Below are 14876 nucleotides of genomic sequence, written 5' to 3' on the forward strand. Positions count from 1 at the left end.
GGCTTTCAGACATTCTCTACCTCTGTCAACTGAAACCATAATGTCATTAGCTGAGGACCTAGGAGCCAGGACTCCACTTAAGCAAGCATCCTGGACCTGCCAAAAAGATTTTGATGCGAGGTTCCCTGAGATCAGTGACCAACATTTTATTTTTGACAAGGCAGTTTCTTCCTTTTGGTGGCATTTGAGTCTCTAATTCCAGGAGACCTGAAGGTCTGGTTCTGGCTTTACCTTTATGTTTGACCTTGGATAGGTTCTGTCCCTTCACTGGGGGTGTCTGTAAATGAGGGAATTAGACTAGACAGTCTAAAGTTCTTTTTCAGGAGCTCCTACGTGGCTTAGTTGGTTAAGCGTTCCACATCGGCTCAGGTCATGATCTTGCAGTTTGTGAGTTTGAGCCCTGCGACGGGCTCTGTGCTGACAGTTCAGAGCCTGGAACCTGTTTCAGATTCTATGTCTCCCTCTCTCTTTGCCCCTTCCCCACTTGTGCTCTGTCTCCTCTCTCTCTCTCTCTCTCTCTCTCTCTCTCTCAAAAATAAGTAAACATTTGAAAATAAATAAAGTGCTTTTTCAGCTTTGCAGTCTAGGATTCCAACCTGTTGGTAAAAAATATATTCTCTGTCTAGTCTTGTTGGTTATGAGAAGCTACTCCTGGAGCTGTGTTCAGCGTCATTTATGTAGTTGGTCTGATATAGCTGTTGCTAGAACATGACACATTTCTATAAGAAAGCATCTGCTTTTGGATCAAGCAGTACATAAGTAACTGCTTGTTGTCTCCAAGGAGATACTATGAAAGAAGTAACCGTGTAGATCCTCTCTGATCAAAGTATTGATGTGCTTTTCTGGGTTCCTGAGATCAACCCTTCCCTTATCCTAGTAGAAATCAGAGTGCTTCTCTTAGTGCCTTAGGTGCTAATGGGAATGATTGAGCCATTCCAGATGTGTTTCCTCTTAGTCCTGGACCCTTTTTCACGGTGGTTGTCGAAGTTGTATCTGTCTCCTCCCTCCCCCCATAAGGTGTGTTTGCCCAACCTGCCATTCCTTCCTTTCCTCCTGTTGTTCCCTCTCTTAGGGTTAACTCAATTCTGAAGTACAAATTCTGTTTTTTCTTGTCAGGACCAGTGTGACCAACGTCCAGCCACAGCAAACAACCATGTGACGGAGGGGATTCCTAGACAGGATTTCCAGCATCCAGAGACTTCACCAGAGCTGCCCAAGAGGCGTGTCAGACACCAGGGTATTAGCCAGGGCTGAGCCAAGGCCACAGGTCTGCTGCTGGCTCAGGCCTGCTTACCACTTGTCATCTGCTACTCTAACATGGGGGTTACCTGAATTCTGAATTCCCAAGCACAGTAGGATCTCACTGGGGTCTCTCTTGAGGCTAGTTGTGGTCCCATGTTAGACTGAGCTGTCTCAAGTGTATTATAGGGTAATGGCTTTGGGGACAGCCATGAGAAAGGCTCATCAGTGCTTATTCAACTGTAGGTCTTCTATCTGTGCAGTTGATAATTTGGAAATAATTTTCAGATCTTACTGTGTCTGCACTGGGTCCCTGTTTCTAGTTTAGGGTACTCAAGTTCATTAGTAATAATATTATTTAGGAATCTCATGTCTGGGGGTCCTTGGATGGCTGTCGGTTAAGTGTCCAACTTTGGTTCAGGTCATGATCTCATGGCTTGTGAGTTCAAGCCCTGCTTCAGGCTCTACTGTCAGCGCAGAACCTGCTTCTGATGTCTTTCTCTACCCCTCCCCCATTAGAGCACATGCACACTCTCAAAAATAGACATTAAAAAAAACCCCAAAAACCTGCATGACTAGGCAAGTAAGCTGTTTTTTAAACCTAACCATTACAAAGCCAATTACAAATTATTTTTCGAGGTTTGCTGGCACACCATTGTTGAATAGTCAGGAAGACTGTGTTTGAGGACCCAGGTAGTAAGTGTGGACAAAATAAGTCAGGACCCAAACCTGACCTGAAGATGTGGGTTTCAGCAGTCTTTAGGGCTAAGGCAGTTCTCTTCTACCCAGAATTCTATTATTCCTGCCCCAAATCCAGCACTAATAGCAAGAGTAGGCTTTTCCCTAAAACTGGTGCTTTTTTCTCTTCTCAGGAGATCTGTCTTCTGGTTACATGGATGATATCAAGCAGGAAATGGCTAAAGGGCCCACCTACCCTCTTCCCCCCAGCAGACCCATTAACAATATGACAGCTACCTGTAACCGACTGTCAACATCCACATCAAGCCCCAGACCTGGGTGCCAGCCCAGTCCTCCTCGCATACTGAAGCTCAACAACTTAGACAGCCAAGACAGCCGGGGGCGGAATCGAAACAGCCATAACTCGGCCATGGCCGCTGGACATGCTCCAGTGATTCACCCGGTGCGAAATCTCTACCCAGAAAACCTTGTACCCTCCTTCCCCCGTGGGCCTTCTGGGAGATACGGAGCAAGGTAAGAATCAGTAGCCCAGGAGTGGAGCTTGGAAATAGCTCGGGAGAACATAGTGGGAGTGTGTGGACTTTTGTGTGTATTGTGACCTGATTCCAAAATGTTCTTTTGCTATTGGTGGGTTTTCCGTTGTTCATTTGTTTGGTCTGCTGGCGGAAAGCTGCTTTTGTCTGGTTCCAGCTGTTTTTGTTCTCTCCCGAGTTTTCTGACTTTTGTTCAGCAACCTCTCAGGTACTAGTTTCCAATCCTTCTCTTTCAGTGGTAGGAGTGAGGGTGGCAGGAACTCGCGGGTCACCTCCACAGCCGCCAACTACCGCAACAGAACTGCAAAGGTAATTGGGGATCCAGCCCATGATGCTCAGCTAGGACTCAGAAATGGGTGGAACTGGTGTGGTTCTTGAAGTCATAGGTGAGCGGTCAGGCATTCGTGGCCAAAGGGCTGTTCTTTTGGCTTTGGATGAGGAGGTTTCCATGGAAGTTTGACATCTCCAGGGCTCTAAAGGAGGAGGACTGCTTTTTCACTTCCTGCTTTCTACTTTGTGTTCTGTTGTTCAGGCAAAAACCCCCAAGCAGCAGGGAGCTGGGGATGCAGAGGAGGAAGAAGAGGAGGAGTAATGGCGTCGGCAAAGAACCTGCACGTTGGTTCCATCTTCTCTGCACAGCAGCACTTGCCGCAGTTCAGGCCCCACCTCTTGGGCTCTATGGGCAGGGGAGATTATACAGATTTTAACTTTTTCTAGGTTATGGCCATTTTGTGTCTTTTGAGATTGTGCTGTGGGAGTTTGAAGGTTTGGGGGAGGGTTAGCAGGGAGGCTGTTGAGAAATGTTTCAGCTTTAGCTGCTGCCTGCCTTTTGGCCTCACAGAAATACAGTGTATGGCCTCTCAGCCCACCAGGGCTCCATCTTTTGACATACTATTACCACTGCTTCTTGGTGCTGTATGGTCCTGGTGGAAAGAGGAGAGAAAAGGTTCTGGAAACCTGGTACTCACCAGTGGAGTGGTTCTCTTCCCTGCTGGGGCCTCGATCTGGGAACTTTTAGGTAACCTCTCCTGTGTACTGGCCCTCCACACTCTAGAATTTGGGCCTCTGGTATGTATGGAGGCACCTGGTAGAGTGTTCAGGCCAGTTGCAATATATGTTAGGAACAAGGCTTTTGGAGATGAGTTGAGCTAGAGGTGAGCGCACTAGAGGCTTTGTTTTAATCTGCTTCTTCGGCATTTGGCATAACTGCCTTCTGTTTCTGGTGGGGAGCACGGCTCCTTTTTCTTTACTGCCTTCGGCTGGACAAGGCTGGGGGCTCCCTGTTGCCACCAGGGCCATGCTGGGCTCTGCTGGGATCAGGCCTGAGGCCTAAGCTCCGTGGCTTGCTCTGAAAACCAAGTATCAGAGCCCCCTTCCCCTCTTTTTATTTTACTACTACCACTACTACTACTATTATTAACATCCTTGTAATAGAAATAAAGTTTGTACTTGGAGTTCAGTGGAGTCTTGTGGTTCCTTCTCCTTTGCCCTCTGTAGAGACCTGAGGGAAGACAGAGTAGGCGAGAGTTGGCCCTCAGTATGGGGAAAGGTGAGCAGGACTAGGCTTTCTCTGTGCTTCCTGGAGCCCTAGCAGTTCTAGCATAAGCTGCTTCTCAGAGCCAGACATTCATTATATAGTTTTCTATTGGATTTCAAAGAAACTGGCAGTTTCTGCAGCTCTGGTTGTGATTTGGCATGGGGGCGGAGTTGCCTCCAACTGAATCGAGAAAGGCAGATTCCTTAAAAGCCTCTTTTCTCATAGCGGTTGAGTCTTAGTAGAGTTATTCATTACTCTTCAGCACCTCACAGTTTGCATAGGACCTCAGGTCATTTTGAGCTCATTTGTTTTTCCCCTCACAACCTAGTGGGGGTGGGGAAAGAGGGAAAAATTGTCCCTTTTCATAGGTAAAAAGGAGTGACCTGCATAAGGCTATGCAGATAATTCACAGCAGTGCTAGGACTCAAATCCAGGTCTGAGCTATTCTGAGAGAAACAAGCTAGATTAGAAAAAAGAATATATAACTATAGGGATTTTTTTGTATATTATATGTCAGTTAAAATCAGTCCATTAGCTCAGAGACCTTCTTGTGTCAGGTGAAAGAAGCTGGAAAGACTGAGAGACTTGTACCATTTCTGGCATGATTGAAAATCCCCCTGGAGGGGGTGGGTGGTACCTGAGTAACTCCGTCGGTTAAGTGTCCAACTTTGGTTCAGGTCATGATCTCATGGTTTGTGAGTTTGAGTCCCGCATCAGGCTCTGTGCTGACATCTCAGAGCCTGGAGCCTCCTTCGGATTCTGTGTCTCCCTCTCTCTCTGTCCCTCCCTGGCTTGTAAGTGCTTGCACGTGCACTCTCTCCCTTTCTAAAAAAATAAACATTAAAAAAAAATAGAAAAAAATTCTCTTCCCCCCCCCCCCCCCCCCGCCCATCTCCTTCTCGTGTTCTTTCTCTCTGAAATAAAAAAAAAAAAAAGTCACTAACACTCATACTTTCTACTCCCATTCAACATCTCCAGGCTTTCACCTTGTTTCTACTCACTCACTGTCTGTGGGCAACCAATCTTACTAGTTTCTGTTTTATTCACTTTTCTCCCCCTAAACTGTCTTCTTGTTTCTTTTTGCCAAAATAACCAAACACATGTGTATGTTCTTATTTTTTTTCTCTTACACCAGAGGTAGCATATTATACTCTTGAACTTTGATTTTTTCACTTAATAACATATTCTCAAGATTACCTCTTTGTATATATGTCAGTTATGCCTCAATTTAAAAAATCGCTTCATTGTGTGGATGTACTGTGTTTTATTCGCCTATGTATGTTGCTTAGGTTGTTTTCAAAATCTTATTATTAAAAATAATGTTTCAGTGAATAAATTTGTTTCCTTATTTGTGATAAGCAGAATTTTAAGTTGGCCCTGAAGATTCCGGATTCCTGGTGTACATGGTATATATGTAGTGTGTACATGTAATTCCTTCCCCTTGGATGTTGGCAGGACTGTGAATATGATTGATATAGTATGACAAAACTATGAAGGTGTAAATAAAGCCTCAAATCAGTTGGCTCTGAATGAATAAAGGATCATTCTGAGTGGGTCTGACCTAATCAGATGAGCCCTTAAAAAGGGACTGTGAGAAATAGACCAATTTCTTAAAAACCATAAATAAGTATGATACAGTTTATCAGGGTTTTTTTTTGGGTTTTTTTTGTTTTTTTTTTAATTTTTTTTTCAACGTTTATTTATTTTTGGGACAGAGAGAGACAGAGCATGAACGGGGGAGGGGCAGAGAGAGAGGGAGACACAGAATCGGAAACAGGCTCCAGGCTCTGAGCCATCAGCCCAGAGCCTGACGCGGGGCTCGAACTCCCGGACCGCGAGATCGTGACCTGGCTGAAGTCGGACGCTTAACCAACTGCGCCACCCAGGCGCCCCCAGTTTATCAGTTTTAACAGATATAGCTATTCAGGTTTTCTGTTTCTTCTTGAGTGAACTTTGGTATTGTCTTTCAAAGAATTTGTCTATTTCAGTAAGTTAATTTATTGGCATAAAGGTGTTCATAATATAACCTTACTTGAAAATATCTGTAAAATCTGTAGTGATGTCACTTCTCTCATTTTTTGATGTTGATCATTTGTTTTCTCTTTTCCTGATCTGTTTGGCTAGAGCAGAGATCCTCAAACTTTTTCTTTCTTAAAAGGCCAAATAGTCAATATTTAGGCCATATAGTCCGAATTGCAATTACTCAGCAATGCTGTTAGAGAGTAAACACAGCTCTATGGGTGAGGCTTCCAGTGAGACTTTATTTACAAAAACAAGCAGCTGGATTATGAGCCATAGCATGGCAACCCTGGGTTAGAGATTTATCAGTTATATTGATCTCAAAAAATCAACTTGGGTTCCATTGATTCCCTTTACTGGTTTTCTGTTTCCATTTCATTGTTTTCCATTCTGATCTTTTGTTTTTTCTTCGATTCTGATCTTTATTTGCTTTCTTCTGCTTACTTTGAGCTTCTTTCTTGTTTAGTTTAAGGTCAAAGCTGAGATCATTCATTTGAGACCTTTCTTTTTTTGTAATATAAGTGTTTGGTGCTATAAATTTCCCTAAGAACTACTTTACCTGTGTTTCATATACTTTGGTGTCTTTTTGTTTTCATCCAGTTCAGAATACATTGATTTCTTTATCCTCTGGGCTATTAGTTTATACTATTTGGATATTTTCCAGATTTTTTAAAATTTTATTTATTTTGAGAGAGAGTGTAAACACACACGATTGGGTAAGGGGCAGAGAGAGAATCTGAAGCAGGCTCTGCACTGTGAGCATGGAGCCTGATGTGAGGCTTGGGGCTCAAACTCACAAACCCTGATATCATGAGCTGAAAACAAGAGTTAGACACTTATGGCCAACTAAACTTTGACAAAGCAGGAAAGAATATCCAATGGAATAAAGACAGTCTCTTCAGCAAATGGTGTTGGAAAACTGGACAGTGACATGCAGAAAAATGAACCTGGACCACTGTCTTACACCATACACAAAAATAAACTCAAAATGGATGAAAGACCTAAATGTAAGACAGGAAGCCATCAAAATCCTAGAGGAGAAGGCAGGCAAAAACCTCTTTGACCTCAGCCACAGCAACTTCTTAACACGTCTCCAGAGGCAAGGGAAACAAAAGCAAAAATGAACTGCTGGGACCTCATCAACATAAAAAGCTTCCGCACAGTGAAGGAAACAATCAGCAAAACGAAAAGGCAACCAACGGAATGAGAGAAGATATTTGCAAACGACATATCAGGTAAAGGGTTAGTATCCAAAATCTGTAAAGAACTTATCAAACTCAACACCCAAAAAACAAATAATCCAATGAAGAAATGGGCAAAAGACATGAATAGACAATTCTCCAAAGAAGACATCCAGATGGCTAACAGACACATGAAAAAATGCTCAACATCATTCATCGTCAGGGAAATACAAATAAAAAGCACAATGAGATACCACTTTACCTGTCAGAATGGCTAAAATGAACAACATAGGCAATGACAGATGGTGAGAATGCAGAGAAAGAGGATCTCTTTTGCACTGCTGGTGGGAATGCAAAGTGGTGCAGCCACTCTGGAAAACAGTATGGAGTTTTCTCAAAAAATTAAAAATTGATCTAGCCTACAACCCAGAAATTGCACTACTAGGTACTTATCCATACAGGTGTGCTGTTTCAAAAGGGCACGTGCTCCCTAATGTTTATAGCAGTGCTGTCGACAATAGCCAAAGTATGGAAAGAGTCCAAATGTCCATCGACAGATGAATGGATAAAGAAGATGTGGTACACGTGCGTGCACACACACGCACACACACGAGTATTACTTGGCAATCAAAAAAAGTGAAATCTTGCTATCTGCAAAAACATAGATGGAACTAGAGTGTATTATGCTAAGTGAAATTAGAGAAAGACAATATATGATTTCACTCATATGTGGAATTTCAGATTCAAAACAGATGGGGTGCCTGGGTGGCTCAGTTGGTTCAGTGGCCAACTTCGGCTCAGGTCATGATCTCACTGGTTTGTGAGTTTGAGTTTGTCAGGCTCTTTGCTGCTAGCTTGGAGCCTGCAGCCTGCTTCGGATTCTGTGTCTCCCTCTCTCTCTGCCCCTCCCTCACTTACACTCTCTCTCTCTCTCTCAAAAATAAACATTAAATAATTTTTTAAAGATTCAAAACAGATGAACATAAGAGAAGCAAAAATAATAAAAAACAGGGAGGGGAACAAAACACAAGAGACTCTTAAATATAGAGAACAAACTGAGGGTTGCTGGAGGGGTTATGGGTGGGGGGATGGGCTAAGTGGGCAAGGGGCATTAAGGAGGAGACTCGGGATAAGCACTGGGTGTTATATGTAGGGGATGAATCATTGGATTTTACTCTTGAAATCATTATTGCGCTATATGCTAACTAGTTGGTAAATTTAAAAATTAAAAAGTTGGACACTTAACTGACTGAGCCACCCAGGCACTCTAGATTTTTTTTCAAGATGTCAAAATTGAGTGTTTTAACTCATAGTGGTAATTATATGTTTACCTTATTATTTTTTAATATTAAATTTATTGTCAAATTGGTTTCCATACAACACCCAATGCTCATACCAAAAGGTGCCCTCCTCAATACCCATCACCCACCTTCCCCTCCCTCCCACCCTTGTTTTTGTTTTTTTTAAGTTTAATCTTTACATCCAATGTGGGGGTTGAACTCACAACCCTGGGATCAAGAATCACATGCTCTTATGACTGAGCCAGCCAGCTGCCCCCAGATTTGTTATTGATTACTAATTTTCTAGTGGTCAGAGAACATAATTTGTATGAACTGAATCTCTTCAAATTTATTGAGGTTTGTTTTATCCTTAGAATATTCTCCAGGCCATAAATGTCCTGTATGTACTTGAAAAGAATGTGCATTGTATTTTGGTTAGATGGAATATTATATAAATGACAGGTAGGTCAAACTGGTTGGTAGTGTTGTTCAAGCTTTTATATTACTGATGTTCTGTTTACTTGTTCTCTTAATTATTGGGGGATGGAGGATAGTTCTTTTTGAAATCTGTATTTTAATTGAAGATTATTTTTCCTTATGATTCTGTAATTGCTTCATTCTTTTGAAGCCTTGTTATTAGATGTATAAATGCCTAAGATAGTTATGTTCTTGTTTGGCTTTTTTATTATTATGAAATGACCTTCTTTGTAATATTTGCTCTGAGATACACTTTGATATTAAGATAGCAATATTAACATTCTTCAGCTTTCTGCTGATTTGTGTTGGCATAGTATATCTTTTTCCATCCTTTTACTTTTATCCTATTTTTGTTTACATATTTACATTGGTTTTCTCAGAGGCAGCATATAGTTGGGGTTTTTGTTTTTGAGCCAGTCTGAGGAGTTTGTCTTTTAATTTGGGTGTGTCAACCATTTAAATTTAATGTAATTATTGATATGGTTGGGTTTAGAATACTTTTTTTTTTTCTTTTAACTAGTCTCCACACCCAATGTGGCTTGAACTCAAGACCCTGAGATTAAGAGTCACATGCTACCGACTGAGCCAGCCGGATGCCCTGATAGTTGAGTTTAAATAAATCTTTTTGCTATTTATCTTTTGTGTTCTATGTGCCTTTTTTCTCTTTTTTTTTTTTTTGCTTTCTTTTAATACTTCTTATGATTCCATTTATCTCTTTTGTTGGCCTATTAGTTTTAACTTTATTGTATTATTTAAGTAGTTGTTTTAGGGTTTATAGTACATACACCTCTGATTTATTACAGTATCACAGTTTACCTTTAAGTAATATTGTGCTACTTCATGATTGGTATTACAATAACATATTTAATTTATTTCCTCCTAGCCTTTGTGCCATTGTCATATATTTATTTTTTAATTTATTTATTTTGGTTGGGGGGAGGGGCAGAGAGTGAGAGAGAGAGAATCCCAAGCAGGCTCTACAGTGTCAGTGAGGAGACCAACGTAGGGTTCAAACTGGGAGATCATGACCTGAGGCGAAATCAAGTGTCAGATGCTTAACTGCCTGAGCCACCTAGGTGCTCCTCCCCTCCCTTTCTTTATTCATCATAAATCCCCAATACCTTGTTGTTTTGTTTAAGTACTCAATTATCTATTAGGGGCACCTGGGTGGCTCAGTCGATTGAGTGTCCAACTTTGGTTCAGGTCATGATCTCCTGGGTCGTGAGTTCAAGCCCCGCATCGGGCTCCGTGCTGACAGCTTGGAGCCTGCTTTGGATTCTGTGTCTCCCTCTCTCCCTGCCCCTCCTTGACTCATGCTCGTGTGTGCTCACTCGTTCTCTCTCAAAAATAAACATTAAAAATTTTTTTTAAGTCAGTGATCTTTTAAAGACTTAAACATGTCTTTTATATTTACCCATGTAGTTAATATTTTTGTATTTTTTTTTCTTTGTGCAGACCCAGATTCCCACATGGTATCATTTTCCTTTTGTGTGAAGGACTTTGTTGTAGTGCAGGTTAGCCTGTGTTCTTGCTTTTCTATGTCTGAAAAGGTCTTTATTTCTTCTTCACTTTTAAACAATTGTGGTAAAATACATCTAATGAAATTCAACATTAAAAAAAATGTTTATTTTTGAAGGGGGGTGCAGGGAGGGGCAGAGAGAGGACAGATTATCTGAAGCAGGCTCTGCGCCAACAGCATAGATGTTGGGCTTGAATTTATGAACTGTGAGATCATGACCCCAGCCGAAGTCGGATGTTTAACCAACTAAGCTACATAGGTGCCCCAAAACTTAACATTTCAATTATTTTAAAGTATACAATTAGGTGTCCTTAAATCCATTCACAGTGTTGTGCAATCATCACCACTACTTGTTCAGGAATTTTAATCTTTAAAGGAAATCCCATACCCATTAAGCACTCCCTCCCTAAGCAGTAACCTGATTTGTCTCTAGGTACTTGCCTATTTTCTCCTTCACTATTGGAAAGGTATAGAATTCTAGGTTGATAGCTTTTCCCCTCCCAATACTTTAGATATGTTACTCTACTGTCTCCTTGCTTGCATTGGTTCTACTGAGAAATCTACCATCCTTATCTTTGTTCTTCTGTACAGAATGTGTCTTTGTGGGGGTTGTTTTTAAGATTTATCACTGATTTTATACAATTAGATTGTGATGCACCTTTGTATGGTTCTGTGACATCAAGTACATTCATTGTTCTACAACCATCACCACTGCTGTTTCTTGTGCTTTAGGTTCATTAAGCTTCTTACATCTTTGTAGTTTTTAAGTAAATTTGGAAAAAGTTCCAGCTGTTATCTCAAGATTTTTCCCCATTTTTCTTCTCTTTGGGGGATTATTCTCCTATATTATAGGCCAAATGAAGTGCCATATCTTACTGACACTCCTCACTTTTTTGGATTCTTTTGTTTTCAGATGGGTCATTTGTGTGCTTCCAAAGTCACTGAAACCTTCTGCAGTCTAATCTGTTGCTAATCTACCCAGTTTTCATCTCAGACATTGAAGTTTCTATCTCTAGACATTCAGTTTGTGTTGTTTATATTTTCCATGGTTCTACCTAACATGTTCATTGTTTTTTTTCCCCTAGCTTCGTAAACCTTTTCTATACAGTAATAACTGTTTTAATGCTCTTGCCTGCGAATTCTATCATTTGTATAATTTCTGGGTCAGTTGCAGTTGATTTTTCTGGGTGCTATTTTGTTGTTTCTTTGCATGTCTGGTGGTTTTTTTATTGGATGCCAGACATTCTGAATTTTACCTACTTACATGCTGGGTATTTTTGTATTACTTGTTTGTTTCTAAAGTAGGCTCCATGCTAGGCCTCCATGGAGCTTGAACTCACAACCCTGAGATCAAGAATTGGACGCCCAACAAACTGAGCCACCCAGGTGTCCCATGTATTTCCTGTATTTTTGAGCTTTGTTTTAATATGTGGTCACTTGGAGACAGCTTGATCCTTCTGGGTCAAACTTTTAAGCTTGATTAGGTGGGACCTGAACAGGAATTAGGGCTAATTTTACTTCACTACTAAGGCAAAACCAAAGTCCCACAAATTACAAAGTTTTCTACATTGGCTAGTGGGAATAGGAACTACTTCCTGTTCTTTGCCAGCTCTAATCCTTTTGGCTGGTTCTTTTCCCAGCCTCTGGCAGTTTCCTTATATGCTTGAGCTTATCAGTACTCAGTTGAATACTTGAGGACTCTCAAGAGATCTACAGAGTTCTCTGTAAGTCTCTTCCTCTTTAGTACTCTGCCTTGCAAACTAGCTGCCTTTGTTTCCTTTCATGCTTTGTTTTCTGAACTCTAGGAGACTGTTGAGTTCGACTTTGGGTTTCCCCTCCTCTTGCTGCTCTCTGAAAACTATCCAGACCATAAGCTGAGGCAATGGTAGGGCCCACCATATTTATTTTCTCTTCTCAGTTTTTTTTTATTGCCTGTTTTGAGAACCATACATATATTAGGTTTTTTATTTTAGTTGTTGTGATAGGGAAATCTGGCTTCTGTTCATTTATTGTGATTAGAATTAGAAGTGTCTTGAAGGTGTTATCTTTCTAGTTTGTTATAAAGCCTGATGCCATTCTGATTTACATGTAATTTTTCCCCTTGAAGCTTTTTAGGATGTCTGTCCCTGGTATTTTTAAATTTCCCCATGTTGTAAAGTGGTGTGGATTCTTTTTCTATTCAAAGAGCTGGATACTTATCATTTTGTCTGGAACTTGTGACATTCTGTTTTTCAGAATTTTCTTATATTTTGGTTATGTCTCCTGTTTTCTCTTTGCAGAACTCCAGTGATAGTAGGATAGACTGTCTTAGACTGATCCCTTTTTCCTTTAAAAAATTTTTTTAATGTTTATTTTTGAGAAAGAGAGTGCAAGATGGGGAGGGGCAGGGAGAGAGGCAGACACAATCTGAAGCAGGCTCCAGGCTCTGAGCTGTCAGCACAGAACCCGAAGTGGGGCTCCAAATCACACGCTGTGAGATCATTACCTGAGCTGAAGTCCTATGCTCAACCGATTGAGCTACCCAGGTGCTCCTTTTTCTTTTCATATTTTTTGCCCTATGGGAGATTTCTTCAACTTTATCCTTTCATCTTTACATTAAATGGATTTCTGATATTTCCCAAACCTTTTATTCTTCCCCACAGCCTTTTCTCTCCTTAAGGGATGCAGTGATTTTTTTTAAGTTTATTATTTACAAGAGCAAGTAAGAGAGAGAATCCCAAGGAGGCTCTGCACTGCTAGCATGGAGCCTGATGCAGGACTCGATCTCATGAAACAGGAGATCATGACGGGAGCTGAAAAACAACAGTCAGATGTCTGAGTCATCCAGGCACACCAAGATTTTAATCTCTGCAGCCAATGTGGGAATTGAACTCACAACCCCGAGATCAAGAGTCACACACTCTACCGAGCCAGCCAGGTGTCCCCGAAGTAAGTTTTTCTTTTTTGTAAGATTTTACACCTAACATGGGGCTAAAACTTACAACCCTGAAACCCAGAGTGACTCTTGATCTACCAACTGAGCCAGCCAGGTGCCCCAATGCAGTACGTTCGCATACTTTGTGCCATAGTTGTTTCTTGTTCTAGTCTGTGTTATCTATTTTTGTTTGGTATTTCATGTTATAGACTCTTCCTCATCTGTTTCTTGCCTGTCTATATTTAAGGCTGGGGCACTAAAGATGAGAAGCTTCTTTAACTGTTCACGTTCACTGTAGGGTAACAAGCTGGTGTTTTCACTGAAGAACCCCCTGCTGTGAGAATCTATAGGTCTTATTTCTGATTTCCTCCTGAAAGGGGTCTTCCAGTCTGCTGTGTAAACTCAGGGTGGGGCTGGGGTCTTAGCTGCTGGGTTTGATTCTCCCAAATAGGGCTTCTGACTTTCTGCAGAGTGGTGAGCTTGAACTGCTTCCTACATGAATTTCCAATCCTTGTTTTTCTCTTGGCAGTGGGGCCTCTAATTCCTTCTTTGCTTTGCAACGTTTTGGTTTTTTCCAAGGGACCTACAAGAAGCTTGCTGCCCATGATGTCCTCTTAAGTCATTTATTCTTTCAGTAGCTGTCCTTTGAGAAATTGTGGACTGAAATGATTTCTTTTGGTTTCATGAGGATGGAATGTGTGCTTTTATTTCCTGATTTCATTTTGTGGTTTTTTTTTTTGGCACGGAGGCATTGGGATTTTTTTTTTTTTAAGTAGGTACCACCACCCAACATGGGGCTTAAACAGAGATCAAGAGTCACATACTCTACCAACTGAGCCAGCCAGACACGCTGGTGCGCTTGTATTTTTAAGAAACTATCCATACAGTAGAACATCCCTACAGAAAAGTGCATGGTAGCATAGGGTTCACTCAACACCTGTCACCACCACCCATATCAAAAACATTACCAGGACACCAGAACACCCCTCATACTCTCTATCCTCTCTGGGACCCAGAATAACCACAATCTTGACATTTTAAGATGTTATTTTTTTCTATTTTCAACATTTAAATGAACTCATTATTTAAAGTACTCATACCATGAAGTATTTTTTTATGCTTGACTCCTCTTGCTGAACACTGTGTGTTTCTGACTCACCTATAGGTTGCAGGTAGCAGTTTGCTTTCCTTCCTGTATGGTATTCCATTGTGTGCCGTAACTTTTTCTACTTCAGACCTTCAACTTGTTTCTAGTTTTGGCTACTACTGTTATTGCTGCTGTATTTTTACACGTCTTTTGGTGAATATGGGTGGGTGTTCTGGTGGACGTACACCTAGAGGTGGGATTGGTCTAAGGGGGTGCGTAGTGGAGGGCACCCAGGCTTCCAGAGTAGTTGTAGGTTACATTCCCCACATCCAGAGGAGAGTTCTGTTGGTTCCATGTCTTCCCCCAGTCCTGGTACTGTCTTTCCTTTTTG

General features: G+C 41.3%; 1 protein-coding gene across 2 annotated transcripts in view; it reads left to right on the plus strand.

Moving 5' to 3' along the window:
• TRAFD1 (TRAF-type zinc finger domain containing 1) overlaps nt 1–3930 on the plus strand; it is a 48198-nt gene extending 44268 nt beyond the window's left edge. For both annotated transcript variants that reach the window (XM_043557643.1, XM_043557642.1), the window contains 4 exons: nt 1117–1237; nt 2112–2451; nt 2708–2780; nt 3004–3930. In XM_043557643.1, coding sequence (XP_043413578.1) covers nt 1117–1237; nt 2112–2451; nt 2708–2780; nt 3004–3063 — 594 coding nt within the window. In that variant the 3' untranslated portion in view covers nt 3064–3930. The remainder of the gene's footprint in view (nt 1–1116; nt 1238–2111; nt 2452–2707; nt 2781–3003) is intronic.
• The last annotated feature ends 10946 nt before the right edge of the window (nt 3931–14876 follow it).

The sequence above is a fragment of the Prionailurus bengalensis genome, chromosome D3, assembly GCF_016509475.1.
Source record: "Prionailurus bengalensis isolate Pbe53 chromosome D3, Fcat_Pben_1.1_paternal_pri, whole genome shotgun sequence".
In the NCBI taxonomy this organism is placed as follows: Eukaryota; Metazoa; Chordata; class Mammalia; order Carnivora; family Felidae; genus Prionailurus; species Prionailurus bengalensis.